A 20,047-nucleotide genomic window follows, 5' to 3' on the forward strand; every position below is an offset into this window, starting at 1 on the left:
TCTCAAAAGGTCAGAGACTGCTGAACTGCAAGAAGACAGTTTGATTTAGAAGATAGGAGAAACACTTTAGTGGCATGCTTTGCAGGGAGTGAAATCTGTTTAGTACAAATGCTGAAGAAGAGAAAAAACTGTTATGATCAAGGGCTACATGGGATGCAATTGCATTGATTAGCCAAGTTACAAATTTAGTTGGCAAATCGGGATTTTCCACTAATGTGTAGGCCTTTTAGTTACTCGAATTAGAAACATCAGGGTTATATTTTACACCTTCCTCTTTCCCAACCTCCACCACCCCCTAGTAATTTGGTCTCCTAAAAATACCATGAATATATATCCTTCCCTCCAACCACGTTTCTATAGCTTTAGGCCAGTGCCTCGTTTTTTGCACACAAGGATTATGCCAATACTCTAAAGATTGTAGTCCTCTATCAGCCTCCACACTACAGCTTTTTGCTTTTCTGAAGTACAAATCTAATCATGTCACTTTGCAAATCATTAGCGTAAATATATTGTCCCATTAGACTGAATCTTTCATTGGGGAGTGAGTACTCATCCATTCTAGAGCCTAGAAGACAAGAGGAATTCCGTACACGTTGAACAAGTGCTTTTCACTTAGGTCATTGAAAAGATGAAAAAGAGATGCCAAAAGATATATCACTACTACTTTTCAAGAAGGAATTGGTATTGTACACAGTCTTGCTCTTAAAAACCCATAAAAAGGAATAGTAAACAAGTCTCAGTAAATCCAGTGACAATATTAGTCTCATGTGCTTTATGCAAAATCACAACTGGTAAAAATAAAGCATTTGACTTACCATTTAATAGATCCTTGTTTAGATTTTCTCTGCTTATAGAAAGAATATACTGTAAGAAAAATATAGTAGGTACTGTTTTTTTTCTGGAGAATAGACAAATATAATTCTACATTATTCACTGAGAAATATCTATTATTTAGCAGAAAATTACAAGCTTAGTTTTATGACCACTTAGCTAAGTAGTCTCTTAAAAAAATAGACACTTTAACCAAACACATATGATGCAATGCTTAAGTTTAAACTTAGGCTTTTTCAAATTTTGATACTATGAAAAACAAACCCTTCTCTTATAAGAAAATCTTATTTTCACTAAGACAGTTTTGTTTCAACAACAAATCGTAAATATCTTATTTTTATCTCAGATCTCCAAGTTGAGATGTTTACAAAACTTCAGAAATGAAAGGATCACTGGTATAAATGTACTGTTTCCCAAAGAGACTACCTTGAAGGCCTTCATTTCAATGTGAAAGAGTGTGTGTGTGTGTGTGTGTGTGTGTGTGTGTGTGTGTTACGGGTGCACACATGGTGGTGGTGGTGGTGGTGGCTGTGGTGGGGAGGGTGTTGGTAGGAATAGGATCAACCCACCCTGGCACATGTGTTGGTCATTTCTGACTTTATAAAACAATTCAGTGGGGCCGTCTATTCCAGGAGAAACGACAGGCACAGTACCCACGGCCCAGCATACTTTTAGGGGTATATGAAAATGGTTTAATTTTAGTTTATTTCAAAATTTAAAAAAAAAGTAAATATAATGAATATATAAGAATAAATTCAGCCTGAATTATATTAATATTTACACTAATGCACTCATAAAATCTAACTTTTAATATTTATTTTTTTAGAAAAATGGGCCCACAAAAGCAAGAGTGACTACCTAGGGCCCTTGAAAGTCATAATGCAGCCTTGCAACTCAGGGTGAGCATATAATTTTTAAGCGTATAATTTAGAAAATTATGGCATATCACAACATTGAACACAAATACGCTAAAATGTATAAATCTTCACTTCATCCAAATGCAGACATTTAAAATTAACAACTACATCTATATTTGGTATAAAAATAACTTGGTCATGCTACAGAGGCAATGACTGAAGAAGAGTTTCCTGTGTCTGCTATAAATTAAAACTAACAGGGACTTCTTAATTCTCTGCCTCCTATTTCTGTTTTCTGGTCTTCTAGGTCATTAGGCCCCTCATTTCAATGGAAACCAAACTTGTTATTCAAAGTATATTAGGAAACATTCTAATTATGAAGGCTCATTTACATGGGGAAAATAGTCTTTCCATGTCAGTAATTAGGCTTGGTTGACATTTGAAAACTGATAGACTCGTGGGTCTTGCAGGATGACCAGGGAGTGTCCCTGTCTCGTCTACTTAATATCTTTGGGTGATATTGTATCATAACCAAAAGTTAGTCACTCCCGTCAAGTCTCACCTCCAATACCGATTCTCAAAGGTTGATTTTATAAAGAATAAATATACATAAACAAGTCAAGAGCTATGAAGTGTTCCTTGTAACCAAAATCATCATCATCATCATCTAAAAAACGTTGGATTATCTCCTTGGAGATTTGTAAGACAATAGTTGCAGTGTTGACTTTTTCAAATATATTAGAAAAAAGTGTTTACATCTTACACCCTGAATGCCTTCAAACAAGAATGTTTCCTACTAAGGAGGTGCCATTTCTCTAGTTTGGGCGTGGGAGGTTAGAAGTAAGAATTGGAGAGCTCTTACCTGCTCTGTATATTAGAAAATGATTTGATAGTTGCCCAGGCAATTTGGGAGGGAGATGGGAGGAACAAGTGAGACAGAAAGAGCCTGGACAAAGCAAGGGAGAAAGGGCAGAGAAAACAATAGTCGGAAGAGGGAGGCTCAGAGAAGAGGTTCAGAAAGGATTGTGGAGACCCGATTGTGCACATTAGGGATTTCTAAGTTGTTTGCTGTTCTGTGCACAGTGTGAGCCCCCCAGGTCCCCCAGGTCTTCAGGGTATTCATGTGCCTTTTGAGTGAGTGTTGTTTGTAGAAATTGCTAAAAGGGGTGAACTCCATGTCGGGACCATCATGGTACAAAGCCAACAATACTAGGTGAGAGGGAGGGAGTGGACATGGAGAGGCAGGGGAATCCAATAGAAGGTAGGCTCTGTGGGGATCCATAGAAATCCTGGGGTCAGGGGGGAGGGCTTTGGACTTCTACAGGCTGTGGAATTAAGGGATTCAAAACAATTTTATGTGGTTCTTAAAGGAGAAGGAGGCCCCATGTTTGACTCAGATATCAAAGTAATGATGCAAACCAAATAAAGAGCGGTGGCTGTAAATTTAGCATTAACTCAGTTCTTGGGAATTCAGAAACTGCAGAATTGGTGGGGGAGGGGTCATTTCCTCCCTTTTCTAATATATTGAAGGCCCCCAAGTGGAAACTCCTACCAACAGCTCCATCTCCTTGGGGACTCATTGGTGATGCTGCTGCTTCTCTCTCTCTCCCTCTCTGATGGTGTGGGTAGGGAAGCCAATTTTGGTTGCAGGTCCAAGTCACTCTCCTCATCCAGCTTTCCTCCTATTTTGAACCATATCTTATTCCTTGATCTATTTGTACTTCACTGATTCACTCTCTGTTGAAGGGATGGGTTTTTCAGCACATTCCATGTTAATCCAAGAAAAAGGTGGGACAATTATTGAGTCCCTCTCAATTTGGCAGAAGAAATAGTGTAACTAAGCAGTCATGCCCAGCACTCGTGTGAGGGCCTTCTGCACCACCCTCTACCTGCCATTGTCTGAGAGGAAACCTGCCTCATTTCTCTCTTGATGTTGAGCTCATGAAATCATGCAGCCTCTTTCCTCATCTATAAAGCAAGGTGGTTGGAGTCAATGAATCCAAGGTTGTTGATTGCTGTTAAAATTCTGTTATGAGAAAGTGCATTTACAAGTTTTCTCATCCAATTCGCACTTGGGTATTTTTTAGAAATCTACTCTCACCCGACTTCCTCCCATAGATAGATCCTCACTTGACTGGGATGATGCTATCTCACCGCCAATTTAAGATTTCAACGAAATGTCTATCTCAGATCTCACTTTGTCTGTGAAGTCTTCTCTGAACTCTAACGCTTTCCCCTTTCTCGAACCACAGAGCTGAGCACTCCTGCCGACCACCAAGTCCTTGTTCCCATGAGCATATGTGCTTCGTCTCTTGCTTCTCAAAGTATGGTCCACGGACCAACAGCGTGGACACCACCTGGGTGTGTTTGGGTTGCAAGAGCTCAGCCTCCACTCCAGCCTTGCAGAATCACATTGCATTTTACCGAGATACCAGGTGAGTCTAGAATGTTGTTCTACTTGCAAAAGGAGCTCTCTGGAGGGTCAAAGACTCAGAAGAATATCAACCTCACTTGGGTTTTGCACTTAAGAAAAGGAGGCACTGCTGGATGAAGCAAGTTGGAGTTTTTTCTCTTGTTGATAGATGTTTGGTACACTTATTCTCTCAAAGAAACAAATTTAGAAGATGTACTTACATAAAAATTTATACTTTGCCCAGCTCTGTATGTTACTATGTAAAAGATTAGAAGAAAACACAAAGCCAGATCATGGATTTTCTTTGATAAACTACATCACCATCCGGAGTCCTGTTTTACAGATTATATGATACTGAAAGCATTTCTCGTTCATTCTATAAATTCTATTGTAATTAAATTTGGGGTGAGTAAGTCAGGGGAAGCGACATCATAAAACCCTCTAGAGTTGTTCTTGCATGTCACACTTGACAATAAATACATGCTAATTTTCTCTACGTTATTGAAAGGAGATGGCAGGGAAAAGCTGTTCATTGTGAGCGAAGCATAGAAGGAAAAAACACGACAATAATAACGATGACAGTAATAGCCACGATAATAACTGACTTTCATTGAATATTTATTAGAGACTGGACTATATCTCAAGTATCTCCTATGAATTAACTTGTTATGTTCCCACATTCTAGACCAAGGCAGGCAATGTCAAAGGCAGGGCTGGAGCGGAAGGAAAGGAAAGGCCAACAAACAAGCAGCAAGTTCCAGACATTAGACTCCAGGCATAACCAAACAAGTATCTATTTCCAGGGTTAACATACTTGCGACTTTGTCCCGTAGGGAATTGCAGTCTTTTTTCCTGAAAGAGAGTGAATCATTCTTGCTCTCATGGGAATGCCTTGGGATACAATCTGAAATAAAACCAGAAATACCAATTTCAATTTCTATACCATGGAATAATGCAAATCACATAGATATTGATTTTAAAGTGTGATTTTAAATATTTAAAAAAAAAATTAAAGATAATGTAAAGGACAATGGAAGCACAGTATGGTGGAAAATTAATCAGTGATGACTGTTTCTGCAAATGTTAGTTTTTCCTTTTTTTTAACCTTTAGATTTTGGAATTGACTTCAAGTTTATCAGGTCTAAAGCAAACATTGCACTTGAGGAAAGTGGTTCATTGTCAGAGAGGTTAAAAGTGATTTTTCTCGTGATCACAAATGAGAGCAACACGTGGGAAGTAAATCCCAGGACTCCTGAAACCCAGGGATCGTGCGTTCCTATAACATAGACATAAGAAAATTATAAAAATGCAAATAGCAGTTACACGGACTTATAATATTATTTCAAGACACATTGTCAGCGAAAACCCTATTAAGAAAAATACATTGCTTCTGTTCACATTTTCTAACTGCATGATCGTCAGTGACCTTGAGGCCATGAAAGGTTAATCTACTACAGGCCCACAATTCTTTTCCAAAAACTTGGGGATGATTAGTTTCAGAATTCAGAAGTTTTCACATTTTAGAGAGGTAGTGTAGTGCAAATGTGGATATCACATAGCACCCAGCAGATTCTGGGCCACCCCCTCATAATCAAACACAGTATTTCTGTAGCAAAACATAGTTGCACCAAATGAGATTTTGTTTTTTTTTAAGGCCACAAAAAGTCCCGCATCAGGCCAAATTTGCTGCCGAATGGCTGATGAAAAGCTTTCTATTTTCAGAGATTTTCTGGAGATAGAATTGTGGATAAGAGACTATGGACACATATAGTCAAAAGAATGGAGTTTGCCTGCCTCCTGTCATCCCAATGCCATCTCAGATCACACTTTCTGAGGTAGAGATCCACCATCCTGTTGAGAGCTCTCCTCAGAAGCAGCCGTCAGGTGGGGGTGCAGCAACCCCCTGCCCCACCTCACGCCTCTTGTTCTCGATCCCCCAGGGGACTCAAATGTCAAATGTCCATCCTCTTGCCAAATTTAGAAGTTTGAAAACATTGCAGAAAGAGTCTTCATAGAGAGTTCTTGGCATTCAATAGTGCTTTGAATCGGGATGAAATCAAGACCATGCAAGTGTTGAAAAACAGCAGGTATTATCTTCTGTAAGGAAAATGCAAGAACAAAGTACCTGATCTTCTAGGTCAATGGCTTTCAAGGCTTGTCTCCCTCTATAAGAAAGAGCCAAGTTAATGCTTCTTCCACGTGCAGATTTAGCCACTCGGATATCTAAGACATCGGAAATAGACATCATGTTACACACATCTCCTCACATCCCAGGACAGAATGAGTATATAACACCTCATCACCTGGTGCAGTCAGGACCAAATTAAAAGACCTTGTTCACTCTTTTAAAGAAAATACAAACAGTGATAAATTTGTATTACATGAATTTAGATAGTTGAGGTTTAAACAATTACAACAGTTCCTCTTATTTTTTTTAAATGTTTTTTGAAAAATCTAAAGAGAAAGATGTCAGAGAATGAGAACTACATCTACAGTTTTCAGTATTGTCTTACCTTCTCTAGCTTCATATACATCAACTTGGAAATTTCTCTTTGCAAGGAAGCATGCATTTAATGTTCCAACCTAGGAAGCAAAGCCAATTTTTTCATATTTTTATCTGATTCCATCAGTATAGGGAATTTTCAGTTAAACTTGTTGGAGTGACATTGGTTAATAAAATTATATAGATTTCAAGTGTACAATTCTATAATACATCATCTGTAAGTTGCATTGTGTGTTTGCCACTCAAAGTGAAATCTCCTTTCATCACCATAAATTTGCCCCCTTTATAAAAATGTTTACTGACAAAATGCTGTGTGTGGCTGTACTTTTTTACTAGTCTTGGTTATCACAGTGAGCTAACTCAGTCACTACTAGAAAGCATTATTTGCAAAAATAATGGGATACTTCAAGATTAAATGGTATATATCACTTTATAAATTATATGTCTAGCCAATACACTGTACACCTGAAACTAATGTAAAAGTAATATTGAATATTGAAAAGGATTAAATGGTATAATTTTAGAGGCAGGCTTTTCTTTTTAAACTTTTTTATAGTGAGCTATAACTTTCATACAGAAAGATCATAAAACGTGTACAGTTTACAGACTAATTAGAAAGCAAACACCCATATAACCACCTCTCTGGTCAAAAAGTAGAATGTCACCTCCCTAAAGCTGCCCCAATGACAATCCCCAACCTTTCAGCAAGAGATAAAGATTATGGTGACTTGTTATAACCAATCTTTGCTCCTTTATAGTTTTACCACTTAGGTATATTTCCCTAGGCAATATACTTTAATTTTGGCTGTTTTTGAATCACACAATTAGAATCACACTTGTGTATTTTTTTTGCATCTTGCTTCTTTGACCCAACAATATGCTTATGAGATTCGTCCATATGGTTGCACATAAACTCCAGGTCATCCATTTTCATTACTGTATGATTTTTCATTGTATGAAATCTCACAGATTATTTAGCCATTCTACTATTGAAGGACATTTGAGTTTTTTTTCTGGTTGGGGTATATTATTGACAATGCTGCAAATAATATTTTTGTATATGAATCCTAGTACATATGTGCATGATTTGTCTAGAATTTTATACTTGGGAACCAGAATCCCTGCTCAAAGCTTTATGTTTCTTCACCTTTTTTATGCCAAGTACTTCAAAATTTTGTATTAATGGGTTTTTCAACCAGCAGCTTCTGGGAGTTTGTCTTTGCTAGCAGTTGATGTTCTCAAACTTTTAAACATTTTGGTTGGAGGGTAAGATGGGGAGGAGTGTGTTTTAATTTGCATATGACTGGTTACTATGAGGTTGAACACTTTCTCGTATGTTGATTAACTGTTTAGATCTCTTCTTTTGTAAAGTGTTTATAAAGTCTCTTGCTTATTTCCTATTGGGTTGTCTGTCTTTTTTTTCTATTGATCCTTTGAGTTATTTATAGATCTGAGTACAGCGTCTGCCATATTTAAATGGTGCAAATATTTTTTTGCCACTTTGTGGCTTCCTTTTTAAACTCTGTAGTATGTTTTAAGGATGAGAAGCTCTTTGTTTTAATGCATTCACATTTATCAATATTTTACATTATTGCTAATGCATTTGGTGTCTTGTTTAAGAAGTCTTTTCCTACTCTGAGATTAGGAAGAATTTTTTTTGTCTATTGTCCTCTCAAAGCTTAAAGGGTTGCCCTCCTAATAGCTTTATGGAGGTTGCAGTGCTTTTTCTGTTGCCTCATCAGCATAATAAGCATGCCTGTCATACATTGTCCAAACCCATAGAATGTACAACACCAGGAGTGAACCCTAACATAGACTGGGGACTTTGGGTGATATGATGTGTCCAGGTAGGTTTATCAATTGTAACAAATGCTCCACTCTGGTATGGGAGGTTTATAATAGGGCAGGGAGGATATAGGAAATCTCCATAACTTCCCCTCAATTTTACTATGAACCTTAAACTGCTCTAAAAACTAAAAGTTGTGATAAACAAACAAGCAAACCATTTTTTCCTACGAGTATGTAGCCAATACTGAAATTATGAATACATTACTTGTCATCGTTTTGTGCGTCTGAAGAGATCATTTTAAATTGCTTTCCTTTCAATCCCTCAACTGAAATGACTTCAGCTTCTATTGCTGTCATCATTTTCTCAACAGCAATCAAGCTTTAGCTCACAGTATGACTTGGTGCCTGGCATAGAAAACTGTGTGGTTAGACATCTTTTTCATCACTTTCTTCGCTGCTTTCCAGCGAGGCTCTGGACTCCTTTATGTCTCACTAATGACAGCTCTTGATTTAATTGTGGGTGATTTCCTTCTGTTAAACATAAACCTCTTCTTAAATCTCTTTCTGCCTTCTGTGCTTTCTTCCAATTTATAAAAAGTTGCCTATCTTCCTTTCACTTGTGTGTTACAGAATATCTAGTAAGGGCAATTGTAGTGAATAGGATGGTATCAAGGAAAAGAAAAACTATAAGCTTACACTGAATTCATACAATAAAATAAATGTCTTCCAAAAGGTGAATTGCTTTATAGCATTTAGAGGGAAAAAAAAGAGATTAAAGGCTAAACAGAGTGGTCTCACTGAGCACTGAGGGGAAAAGAGAAAGGTTTGTGAATCTCTTCTTTCTTTCATAGTGTTATAATCACAAATGCCTCCTTTATGGTGGTGGAAAGTGGGAAGGGAACAGGATCTCAATCAGGAACCAACACAGTCAGGAAAGTTGGAATGAGGCTGGAGGAAGTAATTTAGAAATGTCTTTCTTATTGGGTAAATAGGCTGGGCAGAAATAAGAGTAGGGCATACAAGCCACAATCTAAATGACAAATGATCAGTGAAAACCTAATGTAGGGAAATGATCTACGAGTAGAGAGACTGAGGTTCCAAAGCAAGAATTCTATGTATCCATTTCCTGGGAATTCCATTATAGTGGAGCAAAAGAGCTGCAACAAGTGACATGCAAACAAGAGTCTCAGTGACTGTGTTCAGGACTGGCTCAGGTCTAAGCCAATGGTGGGCTGATGGTTTACTTTTCATGGGTTTGTTATGTTTCTTTTCTTTGACCAAAATTGATCCCAGGTTCTGGGGAGAGGAGGATGCCTCAGGTGGAGATTCTGATTCAGTCCTTTCCAAGGTTGGCAGGTGTTGATCCCTACCTCTCCAACACATAGGTGTTTGCCAATTGAATATGTATAAATGGTTCCTCATTGAGGGCTGGAAAAAAGGAAGCTCAGGTGGCATGAACACAATAGGAGTAAATATAATCTGGGTTCATGAAAACACCAAGGTGCTGGGGAGGATGAGGACCAGTGGGATCTTATGAGTTGCTTGCAATTATCTTGTCAAGCTGAATATTCATTCACACATCCGATAAACCCTTTTAAGGAATCTACCCAAGAGATACTCCAGGAAACATGTGCCAGAATGCTCAGAGTGGCACTTTTTATAATTAAACGGATAAACGAAAATACTGGAAACAGCCCAAATAGCCATCACAGAGGAATGGACGCTAGATTATGTCATATGCACATAATGAAATGCAACAATATGAATATATTAGTAATGCTATACGTGAAAAGAATGAGTCCCAGGTGATTTGGTACTGCATGATACTCTTTAAAATAAAGACTACTAAAACAGATCCACAGATATATGTATACACATAATTTTTAGAAGTATATACGTTATTTATGTGTACATTTATGATACATATATCATATGTGTATAAAACTTTTATATATATATATATGCAAGGGAATGATAAACATGAGATTCAGGGCAATGCTTATAACGGGTGGAGGAGAAGTACACAGGTTGATATAAGTCTTTAGTAATGCATTAATTCTCGTGTTGGGTGGTGAGTTCAAAGGTACTGCTTCTGCTTGTTAATAAACAAACGAGCCAAAAAGTGAATAAGAATGTCTTCTCCGACACCAGTAATAATAACGTGTCCTGAAACAAAGGTTATGATAATTCCAATTCTGTGTAACTGAGACTTGCATAAAACCAAAAGAAAAACTATATATTGGTAGATGTTATAGCTCAGCTAGAAGGATTAGAAATGGGGTTAATCAAGTACTTTTTAGACTCTAACTTTCTTTCCCCTTCTCAGTTTCTGTAAAATGTGCAGAAATAACTGTCAGTACCTTCTTTAGTTGTTACACTGGCAAAAAAGCTACTAAGAAATAAAGATATAAATGGAAAGGAAAATATGTGTACAGTATTCTGAGCCCACCACAAACTCTTGGTGAAGGCACAGCTGGTTTCTGAGAATAAATTGGGGAAAGCATGTTGAGAGAAGTGAAGAAATGGGGCGGGTTAGACACCTGGATTCAGTCAGTTTTCATGATGCCAGTTCTTGGAGTTAAGCGTTGATAGAGATAGAACAGTTCTATGAAGAACATGGACAATTATGAAAAATCTCTATATTTTTATTTTGAAGCACCAAAAATCCAGAAGAGAAAACTCTTTTGATCATAAAGTAATTTGTCAAATCAAAGTTTTATTAACAACTGAGCTAGCCTGTTTGTGTGCAAGCAGAGCTCCGGGGAGCTTCCTGTTTACATAATCATGGATTTACCCAATTTACTGTTCCATTTTTCCACATTTTTTCTGTCTCTTCTTCCTTCTTTACAGATCATGTGCTTTGACCCCACCCTGCCCATTATAATGACGCCTAAATTACCAATGAAAAACATTACTTGTAAACTTGTTTTGCAAAAAGGCTGAGATAGTCTTCCTGGATGTTAAGTGAGTGTGTTTTTACGTAACAGGGTCACTAAGTTTCTGCTGACTCCCATGTGACCTCTCCAGCAATGATTATCCAACTGTCCAATGACCATGAGGAATCAGTAAATTTAAAGTTATAAATGGCGACTCAAATAGGAAGTGACATCGTTATTATTAAAATTCCTTACATTTGTACCTCTTTATTGTAATGTGTTTGAAATTAATCTGAAAATGTAATGCTAAACATGTGTAAATTACTTTTTTCTGGAAGATAATTTGAAAAATATATATATTATGTATTGATAGTCTTAAAAATATGAGGGGATTTCATTGTATGTATGTACTACATCTTCTTTATCCAATCATCTATTGATGGGAACTTGGGTTGCTTCCATGTCTTGGCCCTTGCAAATAGTGCTGCTATAAACATAGGGCTGCATGTGTCTTTTACACCTGAAATTACACCTGAGACTAATATAAAATAATACTGAATGTCAACTGTAACTAAAAAAATAATTTGTAATAACCTGGGGGAATTGCAGAAAGCAGCACCAGCTATTTCTCACCTGAAGTCGGCCTCAGCATGGCATTACATTTCGAGAAACAATTGTCCTTCAACCTAAGAGATGTTAAATGTAGTCTTTCAAAAAAGTCAGGCCTAGACTATATTCAAAACCTTCTGAAAATAATCTTGCTCCATTCACTCTCAATCTCTTTCATGTGCTTTGCAGCTAGACTTCTCCTGCATTCTAAGCAGTCAAAATCCTCTCCCCAAGGCATTTCAGACTCTTTTTCTTCCTTATCTCTTCTCTCTCCTTTCTCATTTCCCTTTTATCTTTACTCCAGTGCTCCCTGATACTAAGACTCAAGAGCCAATGTGGCAGGTAGAAAGAGAGTGTGGATCTTAGGGGTTTCGGCAGATTTGGTCCATTTCATTAAAACTTACCCATTGGCGGACCATTTCATTACTGTGATTTTATCAAAAGAAATGAGTGTGTGCCATACAATTGTTTATAATCCTAAAAAACTAAATAATAATAATAATAATAAATGTCCATATATAAAGGCATTGCATACAATGAAATGTAATGCAACTATTAAATATTTTGACTTAAAATATTTTTGACATAGAAATATACTCACAGTATACTATTTTTAAGGAAATCATAAAATAAAATATACAGCCTGCTACCCTTTTAAAACAAGTATCATGTGTTTTATATACATAGAAAATGTTAACATTGGTTCTCTCTGGTAGTGAGATTATGGGGGTTACTTTCTCCCTTTGTGTTCATCTGTCTTTTCTAATTTTTTATTTAAAAGCCTTGAGTTCTTACTAAGTATCAGGTATTGTGGTTTGTATCAGAAATAGAAAAACTGATAAAATACGTCATACAAATAATATTAACATTACATTTAATATCTCTTAGGTTGAAGGACAATTGTTTCTCGAAATGTAATGCCATGCTGAGGCCGACTTCAGGTGAGAAATAGCTGGTGCTGCTTTCTGCAATTCCCCCAGGTTATTACAAATTATTTTTTTAGTTACAGTTGACATTCAGTATTATTTTATATTAGTCTCAGGTGTAATTTCAGGTGTAAAAGACACATGCAGCCCTATGTTTATAGCAGCACTATTTGCAAGGGCCAAGACATGGAAGCAACCCAAGTTCCCATCAATAGATGATTGGATAAAGAAGATGTAGTACATACATACAATGAAATTCCCTCATATTTTTAAGACTATCAATACATAATATATATTTTTTTCAAATTATCTTCCAGAAAAAAGTATCATTTTAAATTACCATCAACAGTGTGTGACTGTGCTCTTTTCTCTTTGAGTGGACAAAAATATATGCAGGTGGATGGATGGATATATATGGACAGACAGACAAACCATCAGAGAGTATTTGGGATAAGTGAAAAGGAAAGAAAAACACATTCTTTGCAGGCAGTTAAAACTTTCAGCAATCTAAAGTTATCAGTTCCATTTCAGATACTGCTCACCAGGCACTAAATAAAGTAAATTCTGAAGGGGATGAATTCCTTGTATTATGTCATTAGAGCAGAATTCAGGGGCCACCTTACGAGTCCATCAGGGTAGTGAGAAAATCTCAAAATGTTAGTCAAGGGTGTTAGAAAAATATAGATACCTAAGCAAGATAGCTAAAAGAAAACTTGTTTGATGAGAAGAATTGGGGCACAAGCAAAGTACAAAAGAAACTGAGGAAAGCTAATAGAGTGAGATTAGCATTTGTTCCCAGACGTTGAGCGAATTCAGGATGACTTTTACATCTACTTCTGTTTGAGAAGGTGCTAGATATCAGGGGAGTAATGACGGGTTTTCATATTTAAGAAGGTTCAGTGCCTGGAGAGTAGAAAACAAGAATGAAGTGAAGAAAGTTTTTTTTTTTAACTTTAGTATTAATAAAATAAGTATAATAATAAAGGCCAATAGTAATTAAGTTCTTTACATGGTTTATAGCATTAATATTTACATAAAATACAAAGTATTAGGTTAGTGCAAAAGTCATTGTGGTTTAAAAGGTTAAAAATAATTGCAAAAACCACAATGACTTTTGCACCAACCTAATATTTACTTGAACCAAGCTATGTATAGACCAAGATTATAAGACAGTTTGAATGTGTCTAGAACACTTACTTTGGGGAAAGTAAAAATTCTGGGTGACATTTGATTTCTGATTTTATAAAGATTAGATTTAGAACAAAGCTAGAAAGCTGTGAATGAGGGAGTATGAAAAAGGAGCAGTAGAATTTTAGAGTTAAAAGACTTAGTGACTTAGTTTTAGCCCATGAAGAAGAAACCGAGACACAGGAAAAGATTTCCTGGGCTTCTAGCTGATTGCAGAACTTCTTCTGCTCAGTCTGCTCACTGTCTAATGCTGCTTCTGTCCCGTGAAGCTGCATGAAGAGTGGGTGGTGAAATGTAAAGAACCAAAGGAGATGGCAGAAACACCATCTAGGGCCAATTTGGTATCAAGACTATTGCGAGTGTATAAATCCATGATGAAATTTAACATCAATAGCTGTGAGACACAAGCTCTCAGTGTCAAGGTCAAGCTGCTTCCAAGGCAATTTCATCCGCAGGGGCCACTAACTTGACTACCAGGGGCAGGGCATGGTTATCAGTAGTAAGTCACAAAAGACACAAGTCTCCTCCCCCTGAAGGTGACCGACTTTGCCCTCTAAATGTGTTTTAAAGGAGAATTTCGATGGGTCAAGAATAGGAAGAATGACTCACACAACACTCTGTAGATGGATTGCTTGTCTGCAGGGGAGACAGAAGAAATGCTTCAACAATACTCTAAAATATACTTGCAGAGTGTGTGACAGAATAGTGGTCACACACTGCATCAGCAGGCAGCAGCTAAGCCTGGAGTGCTTAACAGACCTTTTAGCTAAAGTTCTACGCTTCAACCAGAAAATAAAGGTTTGAGTAGCTGTAGCCGTCACTAAAAGAGTGTTCTTTGGCTCTGATCATGTCCACCATACCTGTAAACACTGAAAATATTCATCAGAAGCAGCATTTCTGAATACCTACCAAGGACCCGCATAGAGACATAGCTTAAGGATATATGTACAGGTTAGATAGCCTTTCTTGTGATTTGTCTGGTTTGTCACTTTGTAAAGAAAAGAAATATATCACTTGAACACAAAGTACAGCTTGTATGTCATGATTTTTTTTCCCCCTTCGATTGACTTGTTAGAATTGGAAAACTACCTCAACCCCTTCCAGCCTGAAAAGTAGAGATTTTTTTTCAAATCCTTTTTCGTGTTAGTCTTTCAAAGGATTATGTTCCTTATGACACCATTCTGATGAAAAGCATTGTCTTTCTTCTAATGCCCATAACTTTTAAGAGCATGATTTCCACTTTGCTTTGAAAGCAAACTCGTGCACACAAAATATTTGAGTGTGTTTGACTGTATAAGACATTGGGCTAACCTTTGTAAAAGGGAAGGGAGCAAGACCCAAAGATAAGACAATCTTTAGAATCATGAAGTTAAAAACTTTCTATGGGGAATAAACTATGCATATCCATATTTTTAATAGAATGTAGCCTGTGAGAAAGGCAAACAAAGCCATGTGGCCATTTATAGGAAGGAAGAAGGATTTAGAGACTCAACCTCTAGTTTCCAGGAGGTAATGTCACTGGCAGGGGCCATCGTTGGGGAGGAAAAATCAATACAGTGATTTTACTACATATTCAGAATAATGTTCTTGAAATATTGTTTTAACGTCTTTTACCACTCTTCAATAGTTAAACTTTCACCAGTTTATGATTATGGTTTACTGTTTCTTTCACCTTTAGCTTTTCAGTAAGTCTTCCTTCATTGACCTGTTGATGCCTTCTGATTTCTTTGACCTGACATGTCTTCAAAGAACAGAAATCAATTGGTTTATCCTACGATCAGATGGTCACTACATGCGTAGGGTAACTTTTCACTAGACAAGGCTACCACTGAAAAAACATAAGGATGTTCACGGTATTCTTTGGATGGCTAAGTAAAGGTTTCAACTCAGTTGCAATTTTTTTCCTAGGAGCCAGTGAGAGTTTTTAATGTATTGTTAGACAGTGTAAGGTCCTAGGATATGGCCCATGGGGAGGAAGGGAATGGGAGGGGTGAAACTAATACACAAGGAAGAAGATGGGCAAGAAAATAATTTTGTCCTCTATCTATTGAACTTAACCTTCTTGAATTGCTTTATTCAATATTTTTTCTAATTCCTTCAATATTCAAACTTTCATCCATTACGAAATTTCCTTCACCTTCATATCCTTAAGAAGTGTTTTTTTTCATTCCTCTCAGTCATTCATTCATCAACTACTAACTAAATAATACCATTAAGTAATATTCAGCATGGTTCCAGCCACTAGAATACATTGGTAAATAAAAGTTTATATCCTAGTTGGAGTAGATGTTTAATAAACAGGCAAAAACACAAAAATAAACAAAGTGTGTAATTTCAGATACTGATGGATAATATAAAAACCATAAAACAGGAAAAGGGTGAGGCCTGGCAGATAGACAGGCTTGGTTCAGGTATAGCCTTTGGTAAAGAGTTTGGATTTTATTTTCTGTGTAATGGGAAACCATTGGAAATTTTAATGCAAGGAATGATGATTATCAGACTTATGTTTTAAAAGGAGGATTCTGGCTGCTGTGTGGAGAATGGACTGTATGTGGATAAGAGTTGGAGCTGGGAGGCCACTTAGGAGACGGTTGCAGGAAAGTGGATGAGGGATGATGACGGTCTGGACTAAGGTGGTAGCAATGACCAGAATTGAAATATATTTTGGGTATACAGCCACCAAGGCTTACTGGTACAGTAAAAGAGCAATGGAGGTTTGCATAAAATGAAAAAAGGAATTAAACGTGATTCCCGCCATGGGCGTGGGCAATAAGGTAGATGGAATTCCTTTGCAGAGGAATTTTTGTTTTTTCTTAATACCTGTGTATTAATTTGTCTTCCATTTTCTAGCACATGTATGTGTGCCCAGAAAATGAAGTTCAAGAGTTATTCAGGGAGAAATCCGTGGCTGATACCCATATTTGTACACCTTCCAAAAATCATATATCCAATGACATGTTTATTATCTTCCCTTGGATTTCTAAGAGACATCTTAAGAGACATCACTGCTGCCAGCCTTGTGTACAAACACAACAGCCTCTTAACTGGTCTATCTCGTCTTCTTCCAATTTTCCCAGTCCTTCACATAGCAGCCTGAGGAGTCTTGTAAAATCATGACTTCCTTTCCTACCTGAAGTCCTCCAGTGGCTTTTCATTGTGCCTGGAATGAAATTCAGTCATCTTGCCTTGCTTTCTGAGATCCGAGGACATCTGGCTATCTCATTCTCTCTCTCCAGCTCCAGAAGCTACTCTTCTCCAGCCTCATTCTTTTTGTCTTTCTGTATGCTCCTGGAACATGTCCAGCTCATTCCTGCTTCAGGGTTTCTCTTCCGTTCCCTCTCCCTGAAATGCCCTTTCTGTAGCTCTTCACATGGTTGCTTCTTTCTCATTATTTGGGTCTCTTGTCCTATATCCCATCCTCAGAGAGGCTGTCCGGGACCACACAGTAACCAGACACCCGCCATGACACGCTATAGCAGTACCCTGTTTTCATTTCTTTCCTAGTGCTCTCAGTGAAATGATTTATTTCACCACTGAATCCCCAGTATCCAAAACAATGTTGGCACATAGCAGGCACTCAAAAAGATTTTGTTGAATACATAAATTTTCATTGTACACAAAATGTTGACATCAAAGTCTTGGACTGAAGCCCGGGATGAAGAAGTGACAACACGTGCCGCATGCATTGACCAACAAATACAGCATATAATAGTATTACTTAGCGTTTTGAAATTTAGAACCAGAAATGTTAGAGGAACTGCCATAATAATTTGGGGAAAAGACAATAAGAAAGACAGAACAAAAGACAAAATTAGTATATACTATATAAACATATGCATGGTATTAAATGTACTAATCTATCTACTGCCCAGAACAGTGTCTGGCACATATTAAACCATCAATACATTTTTGTTGAGTAAATGAATGAATAACTATGATCTAGCAGCCAGCAAATTGTTAGACCAAAGGTGAAAATGAAATGATTAAATTTTTACTAATGGGGATATTCTGTTGAGAGGGGAAAAAATACAGTTTACTTGAGGTAGCCCCATGTTAAACAGAATTGGCTTTGCTAAGATAGCAATGGAAATAGAGAGACCCCCTCCTACATCTTGTTACCTGTGGGCCATGTCCCTTTTCAGTCATCTGACCTGCTCAGTCGGAGGGAGGCAACTCATTCCTGCACCTCAGTTGCTCCATTAGACCAGCCAAATACTTCGGACTACAAATACATATCATTCCTAATTACTCAGATAACTAATGAACACCCAACATAATTTTACACTGGCTTCATGTTTCTTGACTCTTTTATTTTTATTAGACAGTATAAACTGAGTTATTAACTAACGTGAGGCAATTATTATGATTAAAATGACTATTTACACTAATAATTGTTTTTAAAAAAACAGCTGATTTAAGGATAAATTAAATTTTCTTTAATTTCCTGTTTTTATTTTTGTTTCTTTTTTTAATTAAAATACAGCTTATGTACAATATTACATTAGTTTCAGGTGCACATCATAGTAATTCAATAGTAGCCTCCTAGCTCTATACAGTATTATGACCACATTATTGATTTTATTTCCTATGCTAAAGAAGTGATCACCATGGTAAGTCCAGCAACCATCTGACACTGTACCACGCTATCACAATATTACTGATCTTTCCCCCCTTTCTAAATTTTTCAATTGGAGTTGACATTCAATATTATTTTATATTAGTTTCAAGTGTATTGTGTAATTGTTAGACATTTATATAATTTAGGAAGTGATCCCCGTGACTAATACCCACCTGGCATTATACATAGTATGATTATCCTTGATTATATTCTCTATGCTGTACTTTACATCCCCATGACTATTTTGTATTTTATATTTTTAAGAAGTGCTAAATCAAAATGACAAGGTAAAATAGACATCTTTGTGTCTAATGGAAATCAATTTCCTTTCCTAGAAAAGAGCAAATTAAAAACTAATACCATTTTAAAACAGGAGTATTTAAATATCAGAAAAGCTTTCACAAGAAAAGGAACAATTCATACAAATGATTAATACTAATCATTTAAAGTAATGATAATTAACATAATACCACTAACAGGAAAAATATACAAATAGATGCTTACCAAGCCACCTCCAATGACAGCTACTTTTTTCCTTTGAATGTCAGATGAATCCATATCCGCAGAGTGTTTTTCACAGTTGTAGCTCCTGCAGTGCAGAACTCCGTCTCTCCCACACAAACTTGCCCCAGTCTTTATACCGACCAAGGCCCAGCATTTGTTAGCCAACAGCATTGTTTGAGCAGGGCTAATTTCCCTTGAGCTTAGAGGTAGCATTTAACCTGTTAGTAGCCCAAAGTACAATCAGCTCCACTTTAAGAAAACAAGAAAATTCATTCCATTAACCACAGTTGGAAAAATCCAGCCAAGTGAAGACACTCTCTGTCTTATGTGTAGACACAGAATTTTTTTCAAGCACAGTCTTAGGGCTTTTCTTCTTCTTTTTCTACCACACGTATTCTTACTTTCATTTTCAGTCACTATTAACCATGAATGAAATTCCCCTCCCCTGCTTCATGTGTAAACTGTGGAGCTCAGGGAGACGGTGACCTGTTCTAGGGTTAATAACTTGTGACCTACCAGTCAAATAATGGTTTTAGGAAAACTATAGATAACATCTCAATTCAATGTTTCTGCTTCTTCATAGAAAGGAGTGGTCACAGGACAGTAATTTATAAGTTTACTATGCAGAAAACAATGGAGATGCAAGACCATCCCTGATGCATATGACCCTCCGATAAGTCTCAGAATCTACTCCTTGAGACCTTACAAAAAGACCTAAGACCACCGGCATTTATCCTAACTTCCCCTCCTAACTCCCCTTTTTCAGTCTAAAAATCCTTAACCTCGTCCAGAGGGTAAGGTGGGTTTGAGGCACGGTTAGGTCTCTCATCTTCTTGGTTGGTGCCTTCTCAATCAATACACTTTTTCTTACTCCAAACTCTGATGTTTTAAGCTTTGGCCTTTTAAAGTGTTCGGCTCATGAACTTGGGTTCTG

At 37.0% G+C, this 20,047-nt stretch overlaps 1 protein-coding gene across 1 annotated transcript in view; it reads right to left on the reverse strand.

Moving 5' to 3' along the window:
- Positions 1 to 19,455, reverse strand: part of KMO (kynurenine 3-monooxygenase) — a 39,292-nt gene extending 19,837 nt beyond the window's left edge. Inside the window, exons 1-5 of the mRNA XM_033099810.1 lie at positions 19,114 to 19,455; positions 6,615 to 6,684; positions 6,227 to 6,324; positions 4,916 to 5,005; positions 816 to 864 (exon numbers count right to left, since the gene is read on the reverse strand). Coding sequence (XP_032955701.1) covers positions 816 to 864; positions 4,916 to 5,005; positions 6,227 to 6,324; positions 6,615 to 6,684; positions 19,114 to 19,326 — 520 coding nt within the window. The 5' untranslated portion in view covers positions 19,327 to 19,455. The remainder of the gene's footprint in view (positions 1 to 815; positions 865 to 4,915; positions 5,006 to 6,226; positions 6,325 to 6,614; positions 6,685 to 19,113) is intronic.
- Between the last annotated feature and the right edge of the window lie 592 nt (positions 19,456 to 20,047).

This window comes from Rhinolophus ferrumequinum, chromosome 27 (genome assembly GCF_004115265.2).
Source record: "Rhinolophus ferrumequinum isolate MPI-CBG mRhiFer1 chromosome 27, mRhiFer1_v1.p, whole genome shotgun sequence".
Classification (NCBI taxonomy): domain Eukaryota; kingdom Metazoa; phylum Chordata; class Mammalia; order Chiroptera; family Rhinolophidae; genus Rhinolophus; species Rhinolophus ferrumequinum.